Here is a 26605-nt window from a genome sequence, read left to right as displayed (position 1 = left end):
TCTGCCTGGGATTGCCAACGATGTTTGTTCCCATTTTTCTTATCTATAGAAATCACTTGTTTATAATGAACGAGACCGTTTCTTTTTTTCTTTTAGTCGCAGCAGCTTTTGTGTTTAGAGGTCATGACATACAGAGCTGCCAAATAATACAATGGTTGACCCTGTCTGTGTTGGCCTGAAAGGGCTACTGGTATTGTCCAAGAGTGAATGTTTTATCTACAGCCATCATCAGTGCTCTCTCTTCTTGTCCTTGTTTTGGAGTAGGGGTCTGCAGTCCAAGGGCAAGATGTTAAACAAGCAATGACAATGCCAGTAGGTCTTGCTGGTGAATAAAAGTGAGTTGTGTGTCATTCATGGGCTTAGGCAGTCAGTAAGTCATCATACATGCACTGTTACTCATCTTAGAAATCATACATACATTCATCCGTCCACGGACTCATTCCTGCATTCACCCTCTGTCATAAACAATGCTTAATTTGTGCTTGTTTCCGGTGCAGAGCACTGGCACCTATTTTTCTGCCTCAAGCATTTACTGTGAGCAAAAGACACATATGGGAAAGACTGGGGAAGAGAAAAACGAAAAAGCGTCACAAAGGGGAAAATCAGAAAGATGCAAGAGTGAGCTGAAGGGGCAGGGAGTGGTTGTAAATGGATTGAAGAGGCCCGAGATGGCTTCAGGATTACGCTGCTTCAGTATTCTGTGTTCGCACATTTAATTGCAGCAGCCGCATGTTTAAGAGGAGGGCTTTGGGCACCGGCACGTTTTTATTTACAAATTAAGCACTGGTCACAACGTCAATAAAGCGCACACACACTCAACAAAATATGTAAGATACAATAAAAAAAATTGCAACTGCAAAAAAGAAAACATGCTGCCGTCTAAATATGGCAGGCATATACTTGCAACTAAACAGAGCTGTGGATGTCTGGCTTGCAGAGGTATTGTTAAACTTGTCAGCTTTAGAGTGGTCTTCCTCCAAACGTTTTGCCTTCACCCTTCCAAGTTGCTGAACTAGTTTGTGTTGCCTTTAGGACTCTGTACTTAACCACTGTTAACCAGTGATAAAGTGCGTGTACTGTTTCCCTAAAACGTGGTAGAATTTGCTTACACGTCATTAGCATATTTACTTTACGTATAAGTCCCTAGTGTAGTGGTATACCATACACCAATGGCCTATAAATCAAATTCTACTAATAGGCCTGCAGCACTCATTGTACCACCCACATGCTTAGCCTCTTCAAATATGTCCCAGGCCTCCCATTCCAGCCTGGATGCAGTTTTAAAATGCCAAGTCGACTTGGCAATATATCCCCCTTGCCAAGCGTTAACCTCCGCTTTTATTGCATAGGCCACCCCTAAGGTAGACTCTACGTAGCCCATTGGGGAGGGTGCATTGTATTTAATGGTTTGGGTGTGCACTTTTGAGTTTTACATGTCAGGTAGGTAAAAACTCCTAAATTCATTTTGCACTACTATGAGGTCTACTTCTCCCTTAGGATGACATTGGGTTACCTTACTACATTTAATAAGTGCTAACTTTTGATTGGGAACAGGTGGACTTTTTATGTTTGGTGTCTGAAAAAGTTTATTTAAAAATCCTCTTTAATGGTCACGTTGCATTTTAAGTTACAATTTTGAAAATGTCACTTTAAAAAAGTAGGAATTTCCCTCCCCTAACTATTTGGTGCTTGCAGCCTATTACTGGGTCACATGACTGGGTATACCTGACATTTAGACTTTGTTTATTCCTCCCAGATAGACACACAATAGAGGGAACTAGGTGTGTCTGGATGGGTCAGCAACTGAGAGGATGGAGGTTACGGGAGCTGGGCACAGTCCCACCTGTAACTGAGTAGGCTGTGCTGTGCCTTCACACAAATGAATTGTCATCCCTCGTTGTTCATGTGCCCAGCTTGGAGCCAGGGCAGGGGAGTCAGGAAACTTCAAGCACTTCAAAGGGAATTGTATGGAAACTCCTCCTATTTCAAAGGAGGCACCATCTGTAACAAGTATTGGCAAACAACTAGGTCTCGCCTATGCAAGCGCTATTGGCTTTACCAATGTGTTATAGCTGTCTTCTATATCAGCATGACTGCTGTTCAACATGGCTAAAATTTAGTGGCGTAAAGGAGAGTGTTGTGGAATGGAGTGTTGTAGATTGGCGTGTCGTAAGCTGTTGTAGAGTGTCATAGAGTGGAGTAGAGTGTTGTAGAGCTGAGTGGTGTATTGTGTTGTACAGTGGAGTAGAGTGTCGTAAAGTGGAGCAGCATAGAGTGTCATAGAGGTATGGCATAGAGTGGAGTGGTGAAGAGTGGAGTAAAATAACATGGTGTGGTGTAGAGGATTTGCACGAAGTAGTGTTGTAGAGTAGAGAGATGAAGAGCAGAGTAGATTGTCATAAGGTGGAATGGCATGTAGTGTAGTAGAATGGAATGGCATAGAGTGGAGTAGAGTGTTGTAGAGCAGAGTAGCATGGAGGTTCATAGAGTGGAATGGCGGTGAGTGGTATAGATGGAGTGGCAGAGAGTGAAGTAGACTGGAGTAGTGTATTGTACAATAGAGTGGAGTAAAGTGGCATGGAGTGGATTAGAGGGAGTTGCATACAGCGCCATAGAGTGCAGAGGAGTGTTGTAGAGTGGAGTGGCATAGTGTGGAGGGGTGTTAGGTGTCATACAATAGAGTAAAGTGGAGTGTTGTAGAGTGGCATAGAGTGGAGTAGTGTGTCATAGAATAGAGTGGAGTAAAGTGGCACAGAGGGTGTTGCGTAAAGCAGGGTAGAATGGCATAGAGTGGAGTAGATTGTTGTAGAATTAAGTGGTGTGAATGGACATAGACTAGAGGGGCGTAAGTGTAACAGTGTGGTGTGGTATGGAGTGTCGTAGAGTAGAGCGGAGTAGCATACAGTGGAGTGGTGTGTCGTAGAGTGGAGCTGCATGTCATAAAGTAGAATGGAGTCACATGTCGTAGAGCAGTTATTCCCAACCTTTGAACTCTTGAAAACCCTCACTGAATCATTACTGGAAGTTGGGAACCCCTAAGCAATTTGTACTATTTAAATTTCAAACAATAAAACAGTAATTTGCAAACAAGTACACACCAAATACTCGAATCACTAAAAATATAATTATTTTATATTGAAAACATATGCAAAAATCGAATTGGTAAAGTTGATGCTGTATCTCAGCGACTAACTTCTCAATGTTTGGTTTTATTTAGGAAAGCTGAATCCTCCGGTCAAATTCTACATTTCCAAAGTGATTTCTGTTTTTATTTTTTAGGCTTATAAGATCTGAGAAAGCTTTTTCACATAAATATGTGGTGGGCAAACAAAGTAAAACCATAAGGGCCTTTCATCTCTCCATAGCCTCTCTGTCACATGTAATCCATTTGTGTTATAGCACCTCTCATATGCTAGTGTAGGGTGGCAGAGCTCTTTACAGGGGACTACAAGGTGTAAGATTCACATGTCATCCAAAGTAGTAGGTCTGGAGAAGCACAAACTCAGGTTTCAGAACATAACACAGTGGATAGCGTTGACTTTAACAATAAGAATGTATTTCTACTCAAGAAAACCTTTTTTAGCAGCATAAGGAAAATGAAAAATTGAGAAAAAAATAACTTTCTAATTTGTGCCATGCAGTTTACATGATACACCTTCTTTGTAGCAGGCATAATAACCATCTGCGCTACACTATATGAGTCACAACTGCCACTAGACCGAACACCCATTACTCTCCAGCAAGTACATTAATCCCCAGTCATCTTAATGCTTTTATTTTTGCCCAAGGGATGTACAGGGAACTTTGCAGTGCTTTTAAAGAGCTTCACAAAGGAAGTAATAAATATAAAAACACACACTTTTCTGTCAGAGTCCCCAGCTGGAGAAGTGCCAGCCCAGGCCTGCGGACCCCATTGGAATGTGTCACAGACCCTTGGGGGGCTGCGGACCCCAGGTTACGAACCGCTGTCGTAGTGTTCTATTGTAGAGTGGAGGGGCTTGTCGTGGAGGGGCATGCCAGGGAGAGGAGTGTTGTGGAGTGGCGTAGCGTGGAGTGTCGTATCGTAGAGTAGACCAGCGTTAAGTGGAGCGGTGCAGAGTGCAGTGGTGTAGAGTAGATTTTTTCAGAGTAGAGTGAAGTAGTGTAGAGTGGAATGGCACAGGGTAGAGTTGATTGGCTTAGAGTGCAGTGGCATTCAGCAAAGTGGTGAAGAGTACAGTGCATTGACATAGAGTGTAGTAGCATAGAGTGGTGCAGAGTACAGTGCAGTGACGTAGAGTACTACATTGTAGAGTATAATAGTGTAGAGTGCAGTTGCGCTGAGTAGATTATCATAGAGTGCATTGGTGTTGAGTAAAGTGGGGTAGAGTTCAGTGGCATAGAGTGCAGTGGTGTAGAGTAGATTGTTTCACAGTAGAGTGGAGTGGTGCAGGGTAGAGTGCAGTGGCATAGAATGCAGAGTTGCATGGAGTAGAGTAGAGTAGATTAGAGTGGAGTGGCCTAGACTGGAGTGGTGTGGCATGCAGTGATCCAGAGTAAAGTGATGTAGAGTAGAGATAAGACTGAGTAGAGTGACATGGCATAGAGTGGAGTGATGCAGGGTAGAGTTCAGTAGAGTTGAGTGATGCAGAGTGGAGCGCCCTAGCAGAGTGGTGCAGAGTAAAGTGCAGTGGCACAGAGTTTAGTCATAGAGAGTGGAATGGCTTAAGTTCAGTGGAGGAGAGTGTAGTGTTGCAGAGTAGTGTTGTAGAGAGTGCAGTTGTGTAGAGTAGAGTGGTGTAGAGTAGAGTCCAGTGGCGTAGAGTATGGTGGTGCAGAGCAGAATAGAGTGCAGTGACGTAGAGTGCAATGGTGTAAAGTGTTGTAGAGTGCAGTGGCATAAAGTGCTGTGGTTCAAGCAGAGTTGAGTCATGTAGAGTGAAGTAGCCTAGAGTGCAGTGGTGTAGAGTGGTGCAGAGTAGATTGCAGTGGCGTAGAGTAGATGGTTTCAGAGTAGAGTGAAGTGGCATACAGTGGACTGGTGCAGGATAGAGTGGAATGGTTCAAGGTGGATCTAAGTGGCAAAGAGTGCAGTAGCATAAAGCCGAGTGGCATAGAGTATAGTGGTGCAGAGTAGATTTGATTGGCGTAGAGTGCATTGAAATAGAGTGGTATAAAGTAGAGTGCATTGGTGTATAGTGCAGTGGCATAGAGTGCTGTGGTACAGAGTAGTGTAGTGTGAAGTGGTGCAGAGTAGAGTGGAGTAGCCTAGACTGGAGTGATTTAGAGTGCAATGGTGCAGAGTATAGTGCATTCACATAGAGTAGAGTGGTGCAAAGCAGAGAGGCATAGAGTGCAGTGGTGCAGAGTAGAGTGCAGTGATGCAGATTGGATTATGCTTGAAGTGGTATTGCACTAACATGACAGACAAAACATTTTCAATTGAAATGACTATTACATTTGCACATACGTACAGTTTTACTGCTAAAAGTATACATCACCAAAGGATAATGTGTGGAAGTGTCATCACCTAGTGTATTGATTTGTTTTGATCTTATTAAAATATTTGTTTCTACTACACTTCAGAATTACCAAAAATGTTCTACATGTGTGCTTTCCTAATTCTGATATATTCTGAAATACCTGCACAGTTCATTTACAGACATTTAAAATGTGTTGTTAGAAAAAATATCATACAGCCTTCCTTCACCACACCTCCACTAGCAGTTATTATTGTCACATTAATCCTCTCACCTTGAAGTCAGAGAAAGAAAAGTAAACACCAAGCTCCCTCACAAGACAAAGCCTGACATTTCACTTCTGTCTTTGAATGCACAGCAAATGCAACAAGATAAGAAAAAGATTTAAAGGCCTGTTTACAGAAATCAACCATTGATGGAAGAATGCAGTAAGTTGGATATGTTCTACAGCAGGGACAAACCCATGTTGGACAGCCTAAAACAACTAAAGCCAGCAAATAGAATGCAAGCAAATGTGAGTTACAAACCACAAAGCCAATGGTAAGCAATGAGCAGAATGCATTCCCAGGGAATCTTTTCGAATGTCCTCAAAATGTCTTTAGCAAAGCAGACAGCTGTGCTGTCTGGTAGGCTCCAACCTAAAAATGACACCCTCAGACCTACTCTTCAGTTCACTTTCTGGATCTGTGGAAGGAGTCTCAGAGGACTGCCTGTTGCTATGGCCTGCTGTGTACTTCAGAAGAAAGACTGTTTTGCTGTACCTGGAAGGACTGGTCTGCTGCCTGAAGCCTGCCTTGAACCCTCAAGGGCCTGCCCTGCCGCTTGAGCCCTCTTTCAGTACTTGAACTCAGGTCTACCAGAGGGACTTTAAGGGCTAGTTGACTGGCCTTATGATCAGAGCCTCATGGACAGAAAAGTCTCCTGCCATATGGAACCTGAACCTTGTCCAAGTCTGAGTGGAGCCTAACTCCCCAAGTGGTGCCCCTCCAGCCCTGGACCCTCTGCGGTGCTGCTAAATGTGCCAGGTAGCCAAAAACCAAAGCTTGGGATTTGACACATTTTTGACTAAAACTCCTCTGAGAACAGTTTTAGCTAAAAACTGCTCTGAGAAGTGAGAGAAAACCAAGACCAACCTGCTAGACTATCCACGCAAGGTGCATTACCTGTCAGCCTGACATTGCAGCAGCTCCCACTGAATTCTTCTCCGAAGCAGCAAATTTTGTTCAGCGGTCCTTCGCCAAAGAGGTATCCGGCCATGTGGGACTCTTGTCAGCTACACAGCCTTCAGCCTCATCCTACTGGAGATTTTCGACTTCCAAAAAAGTGACTTAGTCCGAATGGAGAAATCTTCACCACGGTTTCATCTAGCAGCTCCTTGACAACAACACTCTTTCCTCGGACACTGCCTACAGCCTTGCCCTGCTGAACGTTCCCTCCTCAGAACATTTTCTTAAAAATTTCTTCTATACCCGAATGTAAGCGCTGACCGGGCCCAATCCACTTCTTGTATCCAACCTGCACGCCATCAGGTCACCCATATTTTTCAACTTTTATCCGATCTTGGTTGACCAGATGTGTGTGGTTGGTGCTTTGATCTTTTAGGCACTAGTTTTTACTTTAAAATTTTAAAATGTATAACTCTAGTTCTACTGATTGGATTTTTGTTGTATTGGTATCAAATCATTTATTAAAATGTACTCTGTTTTTTCTAAATTGGTGCAGGATTTTTCCTGTTTGTTTTTTCACTTTATCACTGTTTGTGTGCTACATAAATACGTTACATATTGGCTCTAAGTTAAGCCTGACTGCTTTTGTGGCAAGCTAGCAGTGGGTTAAACTCAGACCAATTTATCTACTTTTGTGGTTCACCCAGATGGGGATTCTTGCTGTTGTTTGAGCAGGATTAACAAGCCTTGGACTAGCAACCCAGTTTGCCACAGGTATTATACATAGCTAAGTGTTATAAAGTTTCAGCTACATTTTAAACCAACTTGTTGGCCAACTTGGAATGGTAAAACAATCATGCTTTGGACAACAACATTTCTTAATGGTCGCCTGGTTGAGAGGAAATGGCCAAATGGTATGCTTAATTTAATGATATTTTTATTAAAATATCCTGGAAGACAGCTAAGCTTGTCAGGGCTTCCGAACAGATTCTAGCAAGAATTATTACAGTGGAAATCTTCATCCCCTCGGATTTGTCAGAGGGAGTAACCATCATCAAAATCCTCCTCCTCCTCCACATAGGTAAACTGTGAGATTTCACATTACAAAATACCTACCTGTAGGCTTCAGTACCGGTTAATAACAATGCATCTATTGACTTTGACCTATGCTTTTCATAATCAATGTTAGGTCTACTACCTTTCCAATGTAAATAATTAGGTATATGTGCGAGGATGGCAGATTTATGACGCTGAATAGCAATATCGTGGTTTCAAAGAACTGTCTTTTATTGGTTCTTGAAACAGTTTATACGATGAGTAATATGTACAAAGTTTATGGAATAGCAGTAGGTTGTAGAGTAGTCCTCGGGTTGACCTCTTGGCTCGTCCTCCTTCTTCCTTCCCAGGCCTCGCGGGGAGCATGGAAACAAGAAAATAAATAGATACGGTAAGTGGGGGGGCTTGTTAAGGCTTAACTGTTCTTGTCTTTCCCTTTTCTCTCTCACTCTCTTTGTCCCTGTCTCCGCTGTCTTCTGACTGTCTTACTTCTTTTCGCCTGTGTTGTCTCTTCTGGTTCTCCTGCCAGACTTCCTTCCTGCCTGTTTCTTTGCGTCCTGCGCTTCTTGCTTATGTACTGTTTTCCGTCTTTCTTCTTCTTTTTCTCTCTCTCTCTTTCTCTCGTTTATTTGTTTAGTGTACTTAATCGTGAATCTCTTCCTGCGTACGCTCTATCTTCTTGGTATCGTATTTCCTATATTTCTCTTCCCTTTCTTTTCTGTATCTGAATGACTGCTATTGTTTTCTTGCCCCCGTCCCCTTTTCCCCACAGTGCTCACCATCAAAAGTGCCCGTTCACCCGCTCCCCTTCTCCCCTCTTTCCCCTCCTCTTCCCCGCTCCTCTCACCTCCCGCCTCCCTTCCCCGCTTTCGTCTCCGTACCTGGAGAGGCCACGCTTCTCCGGAAGCGTGGCGGCGTAGGAGCAGGCTCCCCGGGCCAGCTGTCTCCAAGTTTCCTCCGTGGTACTCCAGCTCCCGTCGGCTCCGTCTTCCGGCCGTCCTCCTCCTCGATGGTGGGTTCCTCGTCCTCTTGCTCCTCCTTTGTCACTCGTATATCTTCACTCCCGCTCGCCTCTCTCCTCGATATCTCTGACGCTCCGCTTTTAACCCGCAGTTGGTCCCGCGGTTGCCATAAGCGACCAATCAAATCGCCGGGGTCTACAGTATGCACCAGGTCGTGTGTGGCAGAGTCAGCACAAGTAAGGGAACTGTGTGGGTCGGAATGGAGCGACCCATCACAAACACTCCCCCTAGAGAGCGTCTGTAGACGACGCTCATCCGAAGGACATCTGGAGAGAAAGTCAACATTGGCCATGAGACGTCCCGGAGAATGAAACACCTGAAACGAAAAGGGTTGTAAGGAAAGAAACCACCTCAGGACTCTAGGATTGGTATCCTTATGACGAGACAGCCAAGTAAGTGGGGCATGATCAGTCAGGAGGGTGAAAGGACGGCCACTGAGATAATACCGAAGAGACTCAATGGCCCACTTAATGGCAAGACATTCCTTCTCAATAGTGGGATATGGACGCTCACGGGGAAGAAGCTTCCTACTGATAAACAGAACAGGGTGAACCGACCCATCAGGTTGGGTTTGTGATAACACGGCCCCTAGACCAACATCAGAAGCGTCGGTTTGTAAGATAAAAGGACGACCAAAATCCGGGCAGCACAACACAGGGTCGGTAGCCAAGGCCTCCTTAAGCCTCAAAAAACTGTGCATACCTGCTTCTGGTAAGGAGGAGAATGTTTTAGGAGACCCATTCTTTAGCAGATTCGTAAGAGGCTCAGCTATGGTCGAAAACCCAGGAATAAACCGCCTGTAGTAACCGACGAGCCCAAGGAACGAGCGTATTTCTTTTTTTGACTTAGGTACTGGAATCTGTTTTATGGCTGCAACTTTTTCAATTTGAGGGCGGACTTTTCCTTGTCCTAAGACATACCCCAGGTATTTGATTGATGTACAGCCTAACATACATTTTTCAGGATTGGCAGTTAAGTGAGCTTCCCTCAATGTCTGTAGCACTGTTGATAAATGTTGGAGGTGGTCAGTCCATGAGTCGCTAAATATTACAATGTCATCTAAGTAGGCTGAGGCATAGGAGCGATGGGGCCTTAAAATCATATCCATTAGCCGTTGAAAGGTAGCAGGGGCTCCGTGTAGCCCAAAAGGGAGAACTGTAAACTGATATAACCCAGAGGGTGCTGAAAATGCGGTCTTTTCCCTGTCTGTTTCTTTTAAGGGGATCTGCCAATATCCTTTTGTGAGATCTAAAGTAGACATGAACTTGGCATGCCCTATTCTCTCCAACAGTTCGTCGATGCGAGGCATAGGGTAAGCGTCAAAGTAGGTGAGCTCATTCACCTTCCGATAATCTACACAGAAGCGCGTGGTTCCATCTGGCTTGGGTACTAACACTATAGGGGAACACCAGGGACTACTGGATGGTTCAATAATCCCGGATTGTAACATTTTAGTAACTTCCTGTTCGATTACAGCTTTCTTGGCTTCCGGAATCCTATAGGGTCTTTGTCTTACAACTGCCTCGCTCTTGGTTCTGATACTATGTTCGGTTAAATTAGTGTGGCCAGGTTGTCGGGAGAATATATCTGCATAGGTGGTAAGTATTCGAGAGAGAGAGGTTTGATAACTGTCAGCAAGAGAGGTATTGATCCGGGGTTTATCGTCTCCTTCATTGGGGAAAAAGGAAAGAGCGGGATAAGGAATGTCTTCTATCTGCTCTGTCACGATATGTTGGATTTTATGGCTATGCTCAGTCTCTTGCCATTTTTTTAACAAGTTTATATGATAGATTTGTTCTTTTTGGGGTCGATGGGGAAGAGCCAACCGGTATGTTGTTGGGTTGATTTGTTCTAACACTTCATATGGTCCTTGCCATCGGGCTAACAATTTATTCTCACAACTGGGGAGAAGGATTAGAGCCTTATCTCCAACATTAAGGGTACGAAACACACTTTTAGCATCATAATTCTTCTTTTGCCTGTCTTGGGCTTCTCTTAAATTCTCATGGGCTCTATCCCAAACAGCCTGTAGATTCTCTTTTAAGTCTTTAGTATAGGTCAGTAGATCCTTTATGTCCTCATCTCTTTCCTCCCATTGTTCTACCAACATATCAAGGAGGGTTCGAGGAGGTCTACCAAATAACATCTCAAAAGGACTATGTCCAAGGGAAGTCTGGATATGTGTACGTATGGCATATAATACGAGTGGTAGTTTTTTTTCCCAGTCTCTTCCGTCCTCTGCTACGCTCTTCCTAAGTAACGACTTAATGGTCCGATTATATCGTTCCACAAGTCCATCAGTTTGGGGATGGTAAACCGAGGTCCGGATTTGTTTTATCCCCAACGTGTCACTGACCTCCCTCATTAATCTAGACATGAAAGGAGTACCCTGATCAGTCAGAATTTCTTTAGGGAACCCGACCCTTGAAAAGAACTCGATCATAGCTTGGGCCACTACCTTTGTATGCATACTGGGAAGCGGGATTGCCTCGGGATACCTCGTGGCGTAGTCCACCAGGACTAATATATACTGTCTTCCTCTAGTAGATGGGGTGAGGGGACCAATAAGATCCATTCCTACACGAGAAAAAGGGGTTTCTATAATCGGGAGGGGTTGTAAAGGGGCAGGGGGTTGCATTCCTGGATTATAGAATTGACATTTCTGACAGGTTTGACAATACCGCCGTATATCCCCATATACCCCAGGCCAATAGAATCGCTGGAGGACCGCTGCCTCAGTCTTATCTCTTCCGAGATGCCCTTCCCCTGTCTCCCCATGGGCTAGTTGTAAGACCTGCTCTCGGTACCTCCCAGGGACTAATAATTGTCTCCGGTCCATATTTCCTGACTGGGGCAGTCTATATAACAGTTCATTATGTATGTGAAATGTGGGTCCTACCCCTCCTTCCTCCCGATTAAGGGCCTTTTCCCAGGCATTCTTTAAGGATGGATCCTCTCTCTGTGTTTGTCTAAAGTCCCCGGCAACGGTATATACCTTTCCGGTGCTTTTTGGTGAGTTCTTGTTCCCTGGGTTCTCCTCCCAATATTGCTGTCTCTGGACTCTTTTCTGTCTTTTGCTTACGTGGGGTTTGAGCGGGCGAGTCTCAGCTATTTCAATATCATAGGGTATTTCCTCCCACCATTTTCTCATCAGATGTTCTTCTCCGGCTTTGTGCAATAATTGTGGAAAGGCTACATAGTCGGTCCCAATAATAATATCTTCTTCAAGATGTGGCAACACCCCAACCCTGAGGGTTTCTTCTTCACCCCTCCACTGAAATCGAATGCTAGCTACCGGATAATATGACTGATCACCATGGACACATGCTATCAATACCTGGGTATGGGGTATGGTGTGCCTTGCTTCTACTAGGTTTTGTCTAATGACGCTCTGACTGCAGCCAGAGTCAATTAAAGCTACTTTCTCTTGTCCATTTAGACAAATGGGGAGCGTATAGGTAGGCCTAGCCTCCCCAGCCCAGAAAACCCTGCCTTTGGTGACGCCAATTTCCATGGGTTCTTCTATGTCTTTTTTTTGTGGACAAAAGCGGGCGATATGACCCCATTCAGAACAATTATAACATTGAGGTCCGCTAGACGTATAAGAGGCTGGAGGTGGATGGGGACTACGGATTCTCTCTGGCTCATGGGAACTTAGGGGTCGGGAAGGCGTTATTTTCCCTATATTGGGCCGTGCAGGAGATGGTCCAGGGTTCCGATAAGGGGTGGTTTTGAAATCTGGGCTCCTGTGGAAGGCACAGGCTAAGTCAATTGCCGTTTCGTTAGTTAATCCTGGGTGTTGCCGAACCCAATTTCTTGTGGTTGAGGGCAGTGCATCCAGGAATTGTTCTAATACAATCACATCGAACATTTCTTCCCGAGTCTTTTCGGTGGGCCTTAACCAACGTCCCGCCGCGTGTTGGACCCGGTAATATAAGGCACGCGGATTTTCTTGTAATCCCCATTTCATATGCCGGAATTTGCTCCGATAACTTTCGTGGTCTAGTCCTATCCTTTCTAGGACAGTCTTTTTGATCTCCTTGTAGGGGAGTGTGCCCATGGGATGGATGGCTTGATATGTGGCCTGTAATTGTCCAGTCAATAATGGGGCTATATATTGGCCCCATTTGTCTTCGGGCCAGTTGGCTGTACTGGCCACCCTTTCAAAATTAAGAAAAAATGAATCCGGATCTTCCTGATCCCGGTATTTTTGTAGAACACTGCTCGGCACATTCGGATGTACTTTGGTATGTGCAATGGTCTCGGTTAATTTACTCATGGCAGTTTCATGGACCAGTTGATTGTTGGCCATAATTGTGGCCTGACTTTTAAGGGCCGTCTGTAACGCTTCTCTCTCCTCTTTGGCGTCTTTCATTTGCTGCTCCCACATCAACTGTAGATGTCGTTGTCCTTCTGCGAGCTGAGCAATTACATCCGCCATGGTGGATTTTTCTTCCATCTTCTTCTCCGTGTGTGTGGGGTTCAAAATCCCACTTCTGACACCACTTGTGCGAGGATGGCAGATTTATGACGCTGAATAGCAATATCGTGGTTTCAAAGAACTGTCTTTTATTGGTTCTTGAAACAGTTTATACGATGAGTAATATGTACAAAGTTTATGGAATAGCAGTAGGTTGTAGAGTAGTCCTCGGGTTGACCTCTTGGCTCGTCCTCCTTCTTCCTTCCCAGGCCTCGCGGGGAGCATGGAAACAAGAAAATAAATAGATACGGTAAGTGGGGGGGCTTGTTAAGGCTTAACTGTTCTTGTCTTTCCCTTTTCTCTCTCACTCTCTTTGTCCCTGTCTCCGCTGTCTTCTGACTGTCTTACTTCTTTTCGCCTGTGTTGTCTCTCTTCTGGTTCTCCTGCCAGACTTCCTTCCTGCCTGTTTCTTTGCGTCCTGCGCTTCTTGCTTATGTACTGTTTTCCGTCTTTCTTCTTCTTTTTCTCTCTCTCTCTTTCTCTCGTTTATTTGTTTAGTGTACTTAATCGTGAATCTCTTCCTGCGTACGCTCTATCTTCTTGGTATCGTATTTCCTATATTTCTCTTCCCTTTCTTTTCTGTATCTGAATGACTGCTATTGTTTTCTTGCCCCCGTCCCCTTTTCCCCACAGTGCTCACCATCAAAAGTGCCCGTTCACCCTCTCCCCTTCTCCCCTCTTTCCCCTCCTCTTCCCCGCTCCTCTCACCTCCCGCCTCCCTTCACCGCTTTCGTCTCCGTACCTGGAGAGGCCACGCTTCTCCGGAAGCGTGGCGGCGTAGGAGCAGGCTCCCCGGGCCAGCTGTCTCCAAGTTTCCTCCGTGGTACTCCAGCTCCCGTCGGCTCCGTCTTCCGGCCGTCCTCCTCCTCGATGGTGGGTTCCTCGTCCTCTTGCTCCTCCTTTGTCACTCATATATCTTCACTCCTGCTCGCCTCTCTCCTCGATATCTCTGACGCTCCGCTTTTAACCCGCAGTTGGTCCCGCGGTTGCCATAAGCGACCAATCAAATCGCCGGGGTCTACAGTATGCACCAGGTCGTGTGTGGCAGAGTCAGCACAAGTAAGGGAACTGTGTGGGTCGGAATGGAGCGACCCATCACAGTATATAACCTTCATCGTTGTCTTGTCTACATAACCAAATCAGACCTACTGTTTTGGTTATAAGCTTTCTGTCACGACATCAGGAATACCACAATAAAATTGCAAATATGTAAAACAAATCGCAGTCGTCAAAACTATATAAAACCCCCACTAATAGAGCCTGAGAAGGATTACCATAGCACAAATAATCCATCCACATAGTTTGTTCGGGTGGGTCAGCAAAACTCTTGCCTACTATGGTAATCTGCAAGATTCCATGTTATAAGGCCTGATGAAAATTGAAATTACAGTGACTTAATTCTTGTAATTTTGAGAATTTCATGCTTATTATGTAATATCTCCAAAAATACACCACTTCATGTTGCCATGCCACAGTTCGAGCAAAATTATATCGCAGGTACAACCAGAATGCGAGCAGCAGTTGTTAGCAGCATTTGTGTTTATTGTGATTTTTTTGGGGGGGGCACAAAATGCATCCATATGTCAAAAATTGAGGTGAAGACACACTTTCCACTAACCTATAGTGCTAAATGATGGATTTGCATTGCACTAATGCTGCATAATTTGTCCAGACTTTTCCATAATGACCTGAAAGCAAATTACACAAATTTTCCACCCTTCTATGAAATACCTGCTAATAGACTTTAGCCACCCTTGCGGGCCTATTGCCTTTAACGCATGCTTTTCGCAATAAGTAGGTCAGGCCTACTTGCTTTGTCATAACTTTTCTTTACAAACAGATAATTCCTAAGGAATGTGACATAACGTTTCCCAGTAGACCAATAAGGTCTATATCCTTTACCATTGGTTTGACACTAACCAATGCAAGCCTACTGAGGTGTGTAATGCCTCCTATGGTATTGGTAAAATTACTTGTAACCAGATACTTATTTATAGCCTATAACATGGTGTGATAACAATCCACTGCTAGAGTACTGTTGGCTTTAACAAATGCTGTTCACAATAAAGAAGCCAGGCCTACTGTCTTTGTGATAGTTTTGTTCCCACAATAAACAGTTTAGACCTATGGCATCAGCTCTGCACAACAGTTTAGCCTGTAGGTGTTATTATTGGCTTGTCCCCAAAACCAAATCATGCCCGCTGTACTGAGTGTAAGCTTTCCCACAAGGCATCCATCAGGCAAACAGTCATAAAACTACAAATATATACAAAATTACAGTTGACAAAGCAAAATACAGTCTCTGAGAGCTTAATAAGAATTATCATAATGCATATCTTCTCTTCCAGCGGATTGTTTGTGTGGATCACCAACACTAAAACTATTGTATTCTGTTAGATTTCATGTAACAAAATACCTGCCTACAGGATTTAGCACAGTGTAATAACAATCAATACATAAAAAAACTGTTGCCCTTCACACATGCTTTTCACAATAAGAAGATCATGCCTACTACCTTTGTCATAATATTTCATAACAGAGCAAACCTATGGAATGGCTTTTCCCAGTGAACCGATAAGGCCTATAGCTCTTACCCTTGGCTTTACACCTTACTAAAACTGACCTATTCAAGTGCACATAAACTGGAACCATCATGCATACAGTTATTATATATAAATATGTGGAAAAATAGTTTGCGAAACAATATACAACCCTCCCAGTACAGCCAGCAAGAATCATCACAGTGTAAACCCCCAGGGTTTGTTAGAATGGGTGGTCAACACCAAAACCTTCACCTGTCATGGTAATCTGTGACATTACAAGCAACAACATACCAGTCCATCAACTGCAACACTATGTGATGATAACCAGCTGTTAAAGACCTACTGACTCTAACAAGTATTTTTCAGAATAAACAAGCTAGGCCCAATGCCTTTGTCATAACTTGTCATAAAAAGCAGATCTGTGGCATCAGGTGATGTTTCCCAGAGCACTAATCAGGCCGATGGGTTTAACCATAACTGTCTCAGACCTACTGCTTTGAGAGTAAGCTTTTCCAAAAGCATAAAATTAGAAATGTATACAGAGATTACAGGTGGCTAAGCAAAATACTAGCTCTCCAAAGATGGCCCAACAAGGATTCTTACAGAACAAATCATCTATGTCCACTATAAGCTTCAGTGGGCAACCAACACCAAAGCTCTTGCCTACTATAGTAATCTGTGAGGTTTTGTGTAACAAAATACCTATTTGAGGGCTTTAATAAATAGTAATAAGTATCAACTTTAACATGCTTTTCTCAATTAATACATCTGGCCTACTACCTTTGTTTGTTAGATTTCATAATAAACAGATCAGACCTATAGCCATGATCATTGGCTTACCACCATGACCAACTCAGTCCTGTCTGCTGTTCTGAGTGTACTCTTTGCCACACACCAAGTACAATACAAGCACTCTTGTTGATGGAAGCACTCAATGAAATCTCCCACTAAGGGGATCCCACAATGTGGTGTAGGCAAAGCCCCTGTCTCAGGAGTACTCTGAAACATCTTTTTTGGTTGATAATTTAAGGTCCAGTAGCCTTGGGCATGCCTTGCTGCCCTCAAACACACACTTGCACACTGAAGTCTAAAGTTAATGATGAAAAGGGAAGGGCATGTGGTGCTATCAGAGAAAAAGAAATGTACATTATCTACTTATCTAGGACACTTTAACAGCATTACAGTGCCATTTAAAGCCCTATCCAGTTTAACTACACTGCCATGTGCAAGCTCTGTCTGTTAGAGAGCTTTCGCTAGGCAAACATGCTGCTGCTGGCTCATGCAGCTGGATAAACAAAATAATCAGAGCTGCATAGAGGAAAAGCTGTTTTTCTGTGGAAGCACAAAACGTCTGCTTAATCAAACATGCACTCCTTTCCACCGACATGTCCCCTGTGTGTATTACTCCTGAAGGGTCTTTTATGGGTTGGCTCACATAAGGTTGCACAGCAGCTGCACTGTCAAGCCAGATCTAAAAAAGGAGGAAATAGAAAGTAATGGAGCAGTTCATGGATAGTGCCTGGAATGATGCACAAGATGTCCTCCAAGTAAGTAGTTTCTCAGTAGCAAACACTTTTAGATGAGCAAAAAAGCCAAAACAGTCTGTGATCTCTCAGTGAAGATGTTTATTCAGCAACGCCGTCCTTTTGGATATGGCTTAACTTAAAAATATCATGTATATTTTGTGCTTTTAAAAACTATACTCATCTCACTATCACATTATTCCTCTATTTAATCATAGGCACTATCCTCTGTCCAGTCTTTAGACGCTTCTCCTAGCTCATGGAACTCTACCCGCTTGGTGTGAAAGTGTTTTGCTGTGGAGGGGAGCTACTGGGACCTCTTCACCTGTCATTTGTTCCCCTTCAATAAAACTTTACTACTAGCAACATTCACAAGATGGAGTCCACCCCAGCTGTGATGTTTACAAGTGTGTAACTTGCCACCTATCTCTTGGAGGTGTTTAGTGATTCTTCTGCTGCTGTGCCATAAAAACCAACGCTTTCAGTCTTCTAGTTGCTCCTGTTGCTTGATGACACATGTGGATGGACAGCTATACTCAAACTCTTGGTATGTCCAAGGGATGGACAAGATTCATTCCTTTTTGGATCCTTTCTAGGCTGGGTTCTGGCCAGACAGAAGCTCAGTCTCTGCCGACTGGTCAGTAGATGTTTGTTCATCACTCTAGGATTCCTTAATCTGTCTGCTTGGTTTGGCACTGTCAACAAATGCCAAATTGCTGGTAATGTTGAAAGAAGTGGCCTTCAGAGGGTCAGCTCAGGTTTGAGTCTAGTTCGTATCTTCTGAGCACAGAAATTCCCCGTGGGTATTCAGTCTTTTAAGTTTACGAACTGAGGCAGGACACTGACAGTTGTGGAATTCAAGGCACCTAGTTCCTAATGTCTAATAAAACCTTCATCAGTTATGTTTCTGACTTGGATAATTGGATGTGTTCTATCTATTTAAAGTTGAACCTATCCACATTATCTCAGGTAGAAATATTCATAGCTTGAAATGTACCAGCTTTGATTCTGCATCTCTTCCGCGTCCCCTCCCTTAATCTTGCTTGTATTGGGAATTCCAATATATTTATCCCTGTGTTTGTCTTCCAAGTGCTCTTGAGGTTTGATTATACAAATACGTTTTACTTTTATCTGAAAAACCATAACTCATTCATGATGGGACCATTGCACCAGCCCCCTGTTGAGAAGTGTGCACAATTTGGTGCATCGTCAATCGGGCCATTCATGCCAAGGACTTCCCCACTGTGCAGAACCAATTGACTCCTTATAGACCATATTCTACCCTGCAACTGATAATTTATTTTCGTATGCTGTGCTGGTGGATGGTGTGGTTCCCCTTTTTCCTCCTAAACTGTGCATGTATGGACTGAGCTCTAAGTTCATGTGTACTCGATTTGTGACTGTATTCAATTTTAGAAAATGCTTTAAATGTGGCTGTTTATTCGGTGACTGACAAGCAACCACCTGATGGTGAATAAGTAACTACACACAGCATAATTAATACAAATTGAAAAAGCTCTGTCTCCAATGCCCTAAATCGCTGTTCGGACACAAGCTACCAAGATGCAGTATCCCAGAAACAATGCCCCTGACAAGGCTTATGCCATAAACAAATGCAGAGGACAGCAGTGGGGCCTCTGCAAACAACTTCAAACTCTAAGAACAAAAAACTCAACTACCTGTGCACCTTGACAAGTTATAACCACCCCACAAAGTATTGGTGGAATTTTCAGTAAAACATTGCCGACTCAACTGCTGGAACGATTAAGAACATGCTCTGAAATTCGCTGATTTAACCGTAGGCAGCTAGTGCAGGGACATCAGTGCTGCTATGCGTGTTCTGATGAATCAGAGTGCAGGGACCCTTGGAAGCTGTAGGGTCATATAGGATGAGACTGCAAAATAGGCACTGTTTACAATCACACCAGACTTTGATAATTCTTAGTGACTTGAGTTCTTTGCAGTTTTCAAGGGTCTGGAATGATACGAGGATGGTTGCCGTGGATCACGGCCTGAGGTTGTACGGGGTACCTCTCGATGAAGACCAAGTGTGAGGCTTAAATTTCCATGATTAAGACAGCCATTGGTTGATGGCTTCAAGACTGGCCAGTAAGGGAAGATGGGGTGTTGGCCTACGTTTACCATGGTTGGGTTGTTGCAGGCATAGTTGTAACATGAAAAGCCAAAGTAGTGGATGGTTGTAAGTTATGGCAACAGGGGACTTCAAAATTATCCAGGAGACAGATCCCGGAGTTAATTTTGACATTGGTTGTCTAGAGGGAGAGTTGAAAGGAGGTAGGGTAGCTGCTGAAGTGGGTTTGAAGGCATCACGGCCCCTATTGAGCCATATTTGGGAAGCATAACATCACCATGTTCTCCCAAGCAAATTGCTGTCATATCTGTAAGAATTTCTACAGTTGTATTTTATTGTCATTGCACGTACGTAGTGTGGTATACACCTGACAAGGCCAAAGCTAGTTTGAGGATGGGTAGCATGGTCCTTCGTGGGAGTGCTAAGGCTGGCAGAGTGTTTTGTCATGTGGCCCACATGGGACGTGCTTGTTGTACTGTCATTGTGTTGTGTTGCTGCGCCTGTGCATGAATTTGAAGCAAAAAGATTGCTAGGATGTTTACACATCAGATGCTACCAAGTAGGTCTTCAGAAGTTTCTGGAAGACCTACTCAGAGGGTGCCAGTCGGAGGTAAGCAGGCAAGGAATTCCATAGTTTGGGGGTCAGATAATAGAACGATCAACCGCCTTTCCTTGCCTTGTTGACCATCGGCACAAGAAACAAGTTTTGTCCACTGGACCTAAGCATCCTCTCCTATCGATAAGGCAATAGTCTTTTCCTCAGATAACCAGGTCTTTTCTGTTCACAGGCTCTGTAAGCAAAGGTGAGAACTTTAAATTTAACGCGGCTACTAATAGGTAACCAGTGCAACCTATGCAGAGAGGATGTGGTCGAGGCGCAAACTGGAAGCTTCTAAACTGGTAGGGATGGATAGAAAGTTTGCGAGTGTGGTGTGGACAATGCGGGAGGAGTTTTGGCGCTGTGCAGGTATGGAAGAGACTGCACACAATGAGTTGCAGCAAGCGCGTAGGTACACCTGCTTATAGATATGTGGGAAAAGGTATGGAAACGGAAGCAGTAGTTCATGCTGATATCTACCAGTTTTGGTTTGGTTTGTATCATATAGTTGAGACGATCTTGAGCCTGGGCCTGGGAGGTACCCAGAGGTGAAAGGATGCTACCATTAGGGGCGCAATCTTGCATCTTCAAGAGTGTGTGCTATGGATTGTACACTACACGGGAGCTGCCCAGGATGCACTCATAGGAGCGAGTATTATGCATCCAGACAGTTAATAAAGCGCAGCTTAGCATGACCAAGTGTTACTATGTAACATTTTAAAGCGTGACATGCATGAAGGCGTCCAGCTGCCTTGCATTTCCCTTTCTTTAGTGATTTCTTTGCTAGGTAAGGTGTTTGTATGTGTCATTTTTTGCATGACACGTATTGTAAATGAATAAATGGTGTGTGCGCTGGCATTTTGCTGCGTGTGTACTTCAAAACAATCTGGTAATTGTCCTTGAAACGCACGAGCTAAGGTAGGAGACCACTCCATTAGCTGCAAGTCAAAAACCTATTAGTTTCATACCAGCGAGCAACGGGTCGCGGGGAAAGCCCTTGTTTAAAAAGAAAAGCAACCAAACACATAGAACCTGGTGTTTTGAAAGCAGGTGGGAAGCGCGTGTCTCTAATGAAGCTCCTTGGTATTTCACCTTGATGTTCTGTCATGGGCCGGACTTCAGCCCTCACAGTTTGCTGCTTGTCCGCGTCACACCAGAGTACCCACCTGGCATTTTCTGATCTCCAAGCTAACACATAGGTGTACCGCAAAAACCTTCTGCGCACGCACTTGTGCTTTATGTCCCTTTGTGCCGCCCTCGGTTCTCCTCCTTTCAACTAAACAGAAGTTGTGATCTGCTGTGTGGGGACCAGTGTAAGAAACACAGCATGCTATGCCGCAGCTATTGACAGTCCTCAAGAACTTACAGTGAGCTTGAAGCTCGTACGTTGCTGTCCATTGGTTGGCTTTACTGTCGCTCTCATTTGCTTGCTTCTTATTTGACGACTTGCCTTGTCCGTCTTGTGTTTGTCCTTCCCCTAGACCATACCCTCTTTACTTGTGTCCTTCCGCTGCTCATTTTTTTTTAATGCTTAAGTACTCCATATACCCGTGTTTTCCAGTTGTCTCCCATGTGGGCTTTTCTCCTGTCGCTCGTGTCGGGGGTGTTTTCCGTTCTGTGTTTTTTACACCCCCTCTTTGCTCCCTCTCACCCGTGTGCTGCTCTCCCTCACCCATGCTCCATGTTACTCTCTCCATGTTGCTCTCATATGTTGCTTTTTTCCTCCCCCCACCACCTCATTGCTTCCTGCCCCCATCAGCTCCTTCATTCCTCTACACCCCCACAGTACTATTACTTTTATTTTTATTTTTTTATGGCACGGCCAGCCAGCACATTGCTGATGGGCCTTCCGCTTTCTCATTAAAAGTGTATGGCTAAATCGGGGGAAAAAATGGTGCACACGCCGCTCTCCTACATCATCACCGATGCACACACCCACAAAGTGAGGCAGCAAAAGCGGGCATGTCACCAAGAGTTCTTTTCCCCCCCTGGTGCTCATCCTGGTCATCAGCAGCACAATCTGAACAAAAGGCATGGTCAGAGACGTGACATATTGGCTTTGCCAATGCTTATTGTCTAGTGCATGCTCACCAAAAACGTAGCCTCTTAGCGCTTCGGTGAAGACCTCCTGTGCGGTTGTGGGTTTGCCCACTGTTGTGTGGCTTCCTGCTTTGGCATCAAGTCCATATCCCAAATACAGCTTGTTGGTACTCTACTGCTTCATGGAATTCAAAGTCTGGTCTACTAGACAATGTAAAATGAGGCGGTGGAAAGCAGGTGAGTTGGGTAGTCTCCATCTTTTGGAAGATACAGAGGCAACAAAATGCACTTATTTATGTGTTTTTTTTCCGATTTTTTGCCACTTGAGCAGACGGAATTCAACGTTTTCATATGTCATATGGATTTTCTTAAGCTTGCCACTGAATTGTAATGAAGCGCAAATCTAATCTAAATTTCTAGCACAGCCTGGCATCGTGTTTCTGCACCCTGGGCACTCCTGGGGGCACACCTGGCTGCTATTGTTGTCGTGGTTAGCTCTCATCGTTAAGCTGCAGAAAGGTAATTGTTAATGCTAAATTCTCTTGAATGCACTTCAAAGCAATTTGTCCGTCTTCTTTCTGAGTGAGTTTTGTTAAGGCCCATTTTAAAAATCCAAGGTGCTTGCTTTTTATTTATTAAGAGCCTCATGAAAGAAACCACAGCACAGAAATACTAAAGAATTGTGCAGTTTCATATTGCAGAAGATATTCTTAACGCTGGACGTATTTAAAATGTATTCAACTTTATTTCCAAAAATGAAAGGCATTGGAAATCCAGCAGTTGAATAATATAATAATACACTGTGTTAATTTAAATCTTCACACTCCCAGTACGGTGGGAATTGACACCAGCATACAAATAAAGAAGGTTTTATAATATACATTGTAATTCAAGTTGTAAATACATCCTAGATTTATATTTCTGATCAAGACATTAAACCACCCTGTCATTCTCACTAGTGGACTAGGCAAACACCCCCCATTCATACCCCAGATGGGGCGAGGTGTTTCATTTTCTTCTTGACCATACTCAAATATAAGGAAAGAGGCCATTTTTAATTCAGTAAACACTACGATTAGTTCTCAGGCAATTAATGGACCTCCTATACGAGAAATCTGTTCAGCATTCGTATAATGTATTCTACTTGCTCATGAACAGGGCTCCAGACCCAGACTGGCTTAGTTAGAGAGCAGAGAATTACTTCTGACTGAATGTTCTCAACTGATCAAAGAGATTGTTATAAGGCGACTGAAGAGACTCCGTCCTCCAGTTAATCCATCACGTTCCAGACAGAAATTCCGTTTCCTGACCAGTAGGCTTGCCTCCTTTGACCAAAGTGCGCAGTGTCGCTATCTTTCACCAAAGACCCAGCCCTAAGAATGATAATATAAAGTTAGCACAGAGCCTACCTAATCCCTCCCGGTTCAAAAAAAATATCTTGTTAAATGCCATTTTGCCTGTTCGTTTTTTTTCCCGTAAAGGTAGGTAATGGTATAATTCGGTCAACTTTTATAATCTTTTGGTATTGTGGAAAGGTGTGCTTCTTCCACCCGTCCATTATATGAGCATCCTGTGGCCCCAAAAGTCCCAGCATGGGCACGTTTTCTGTTATGAATAATAAGCTTTTGAAGATGCCTGGTTTTCCTTATCTACTGGTAGGTTTTGTCTGTTCCTAGTCCAGGCATTTTAATTTTTCAGTATGGCAAATACATGCAATCTGTGGGTGCACTTTTTGATTTAATTCCTTCAACATGTGGCAAGCCCGTTGCTCCTCTTCTTGACGTAAGAGGCTGAGGGCCTGATTAGAGTTCGGTGGATGGGTTACTGCGTCACAGCGGTGCGGATGTCCTGTCCTCCAAAATATAAATCCCATACGATATAATGGTATTTACGTTTCGGCGGATGGGATATCCGCCACCGTTGGGATGGAGTAACCTGTCCGCCAAAGTCCAAGTCAGGCCCTGAGCCTTATATGGCATAGTGTGTTCGAGTTGCTGCTTATGGAGCTCGAAATGGGGGTTAAGTAAATGTCTTCCCTTTGCAGTGGTCAGAAAATGGCGACAACTCCTCTCGGTATCTCCAACCAGCCTATACTGTATATTCTATGAAGAATCCCATTCATCGAGGAGTCAATAAATCGTTCCCCATGCTTATGCGTTTGGACCAATTCTTACGTGATCCTTAACCAGTGTGTCATTAGGGACTCTTTAAAGTGTGATAATGGGTTGGATATCCTGTCGTTGGCTTATGTCGACAACTCTTTGATGTGCTAAGGAAACCTTCTCTTTCTGAGAATCCATCTCTCACTGACAAGCAGGATAAAGTCTGGTTAAAGTGGCCTTTCCTCGATTCAAGACAGTCTCATGGGAAGGCACTGAGTTAATCAAGCCTGCTGGAAGACAATAAGACAATATGTAATGCTGTACAGTACCTCTGCTACTGGACCCGACCTAGCTTACACTGCAGGCCACTAGGAGAGGGTGCTTTTATTATTATTTAAGTCTGGTTCCCCTTCATAATTTACTTTTTTCCCCTCTGGGTCAGTGTGATACTTATAGTGTTCATGTCTGCAACCATGACAATCACTGTAAAAAGACATTGCTGCATTTTATTTATATTTTGTTTGCAATTGTTTTGAAAAGCACCCACAGTGATATTTAATTCCTTTAATTAAGTGGAACAACTTCAAAAGATGTAGACCTGCTCTACATTGTTTGCATTTGTTAGTGGATCTAGACGTCTGTTATGTTGTTGTGTCCTATCTTAATGTACTGTACGTTGGCACTAATCCATGCTTTTGTAATGATAATGTTTGTAATTTTATGATTGTATATAATCGAATAAGGTTTTATTGAATTGACCAGTTCAGTTTTGTTGACCCATTTTTAACAAGCATAAATACTTGCTGAATGATCTTCATATAATGTTTGCATAGTTTCATAATAGAGATGGTGCATAATGCAAATAATGAAATGGACAGTCTGGTTGTCTTGTTTCAAACATTAGGTATATATTTCCAATTCCTAACCAGCTTTGGGAGCTTCCACCTTATATACACAGTAGGTAGGGTCTTTGGCCCCTCTGTTTTCTGTTCATGAGCAAACGACTACTATCCATGGTTTATTCATAGTCAACTATGGATGACCACTGTGTAACCTTTTTTAATGCATGTGTGACCATGAGGTCCCACAGGCATTTGAGTTATACCTGTGAATGAAATGGAGGGACGGGGGGGGGGGGGGGGGGGGGGGGGAGAATGAAAACATTCACTGCCCAAGGAGGGATGATGGAACAACTTAAAAAACAAATATACATTATTAACCCATGCATATTTTCTATTGGGACAGACGAGTAGGCGTTCCTAAAGGGATCACATTCTGCAACATAGCTTATACTTCTTTTAGGTAAATTAATTCCCTTCCCCATATACACAATACAGGCATACTGGCATACACACATAAGTCTTCCTAGGACAGACTTATTGTGCAGGTACTCGCCATCTGGGGGACGGCGTAGAAAGGATCACTGCATTACAGCAAATGATGTACCTGGAATCAAGCCGAGCCCCACCATACATACTGATGAGATGGGAGGAATATGTTGGTCACCCTTACTGCGACTGAGTGGAAGGAAAGCTGGCAAATAGTAAAACAGTTCTCAAAATATTTCAGCCAATGGTTGGTTAAATAAAGGACATAGGTCAGTCTCTTAGAGCTGAAAGAAATCTTGGTCTACTTGAAATAATTGCCTTTTCTCCCCAAATGCACGTTGTTTTAACCCACAAAATTACTAGGTTTTCTTGTCAACAAACAGTATCACACCCATCCCCTTCCACAATGCCTGTGAAGGTGTTAGAATGGATACTAAATAAAATCTATGATTTTTGGCATCCATCTTTTGAGTGTGAGCAGTATAAAAGCTAGAGGCTAAGCTAACTTGCTCATCTTCTGGGAGCGGAGTCATGTGTTCATACATAAACCTTTTACCAAACCATTATATTCTCTAATCGCTGCATGTAACACCAAGACCTGTTCCCACATTAATTTGTCACAGCCCAGGTCTGAGTGGATCCACTGTCTTGGATTTGTCAGGTAGGCAGTATACTCCAATGCCTTCCCGCTACAGGATGCTTGAAAAGGTGCCACTTGCTTAGCTGATATTGCCATGCTATTGCTATAAAAGTTGTTGGGTGAGTAGAACCTTTACTTGTATCCCGTGGGTGGACGTTATGGGAGGATACATTCTACTTGACCAGTAGCACAACAATACCAATTCTTCTGAGGTCTCGTTCTTTTACTCTTGGAGACTATAGTTAAATATTTCTCACGAGATTCTACACCTGTTGCAACAGGATAAAGGGTTGAGCTTCTAGCTATATCATACATAGGTGAAGGCATCTTTGCTGAGCCACTAACCTAGAAACCAAGTAGCCATTCTAAACAAAATCTTTGAGCCCAAGAATGTTACCAGCTGTGAATCTAAATTATCTTAATATGGCATTTGGGTACTTTATTAATACTGAGTGCTATGTGTTGCCTTCTAATTACTCAATAGTGCTATACGTTTTCCAGAATTTGTGTAATATTCTAGGCGTCGCCTGTAGGAACTTAGGGCCTGAGACGAGAG

General features: G+C 43.6%; 1 protein-coding gene across 2 annotated transcripts in view; it reads left to right on the top strand.

Annotated features, from left to right (window-relative positions):
- The window catches only part of NARS2 (asparaginyl-tRNA synthetase 2, mitochondrial), a 402607-nt gene that overhangs the window by 364837 nt on the left and 11165 nt on the right, over positions 1-26605 (top strand). The window contains exon 14 of one of the 2 annotated variants that reach the window (XM_069203932.1): positions 13393-13433. The exons of the other annotated variant lie outside the window; for it this stretch is intronic. Coding sequence (XP_069060033.1) covers positions 13393-13433 — 41 coding nt within the window. The remainder of the gene's footprint in view (positions 1-13392; positions 13434-26605) is intronic. 2 annotated transcript variants of the gene reach the window in all.

This window comes from Pleurodeles waltl, chromosome 8 (assembly GCF_031143425.1).
Source record: "Pleurodeles waltl isolate 20211129_DDA chromosome 8, aPleWal1.hap1.20221129, whole genome shotgun sequence".
In the NCBI taxonomy this organism is placed as follows: domain Eukaryota; kingdom Metazoa; phylum Chordata; class Amphibia; order Caudata; family Salamandridae; genus Pleurodeles; species Pleurodeles waltl.
This window is presented reverse-complemented; position numbering and strand designations above follow the sequence as displayed.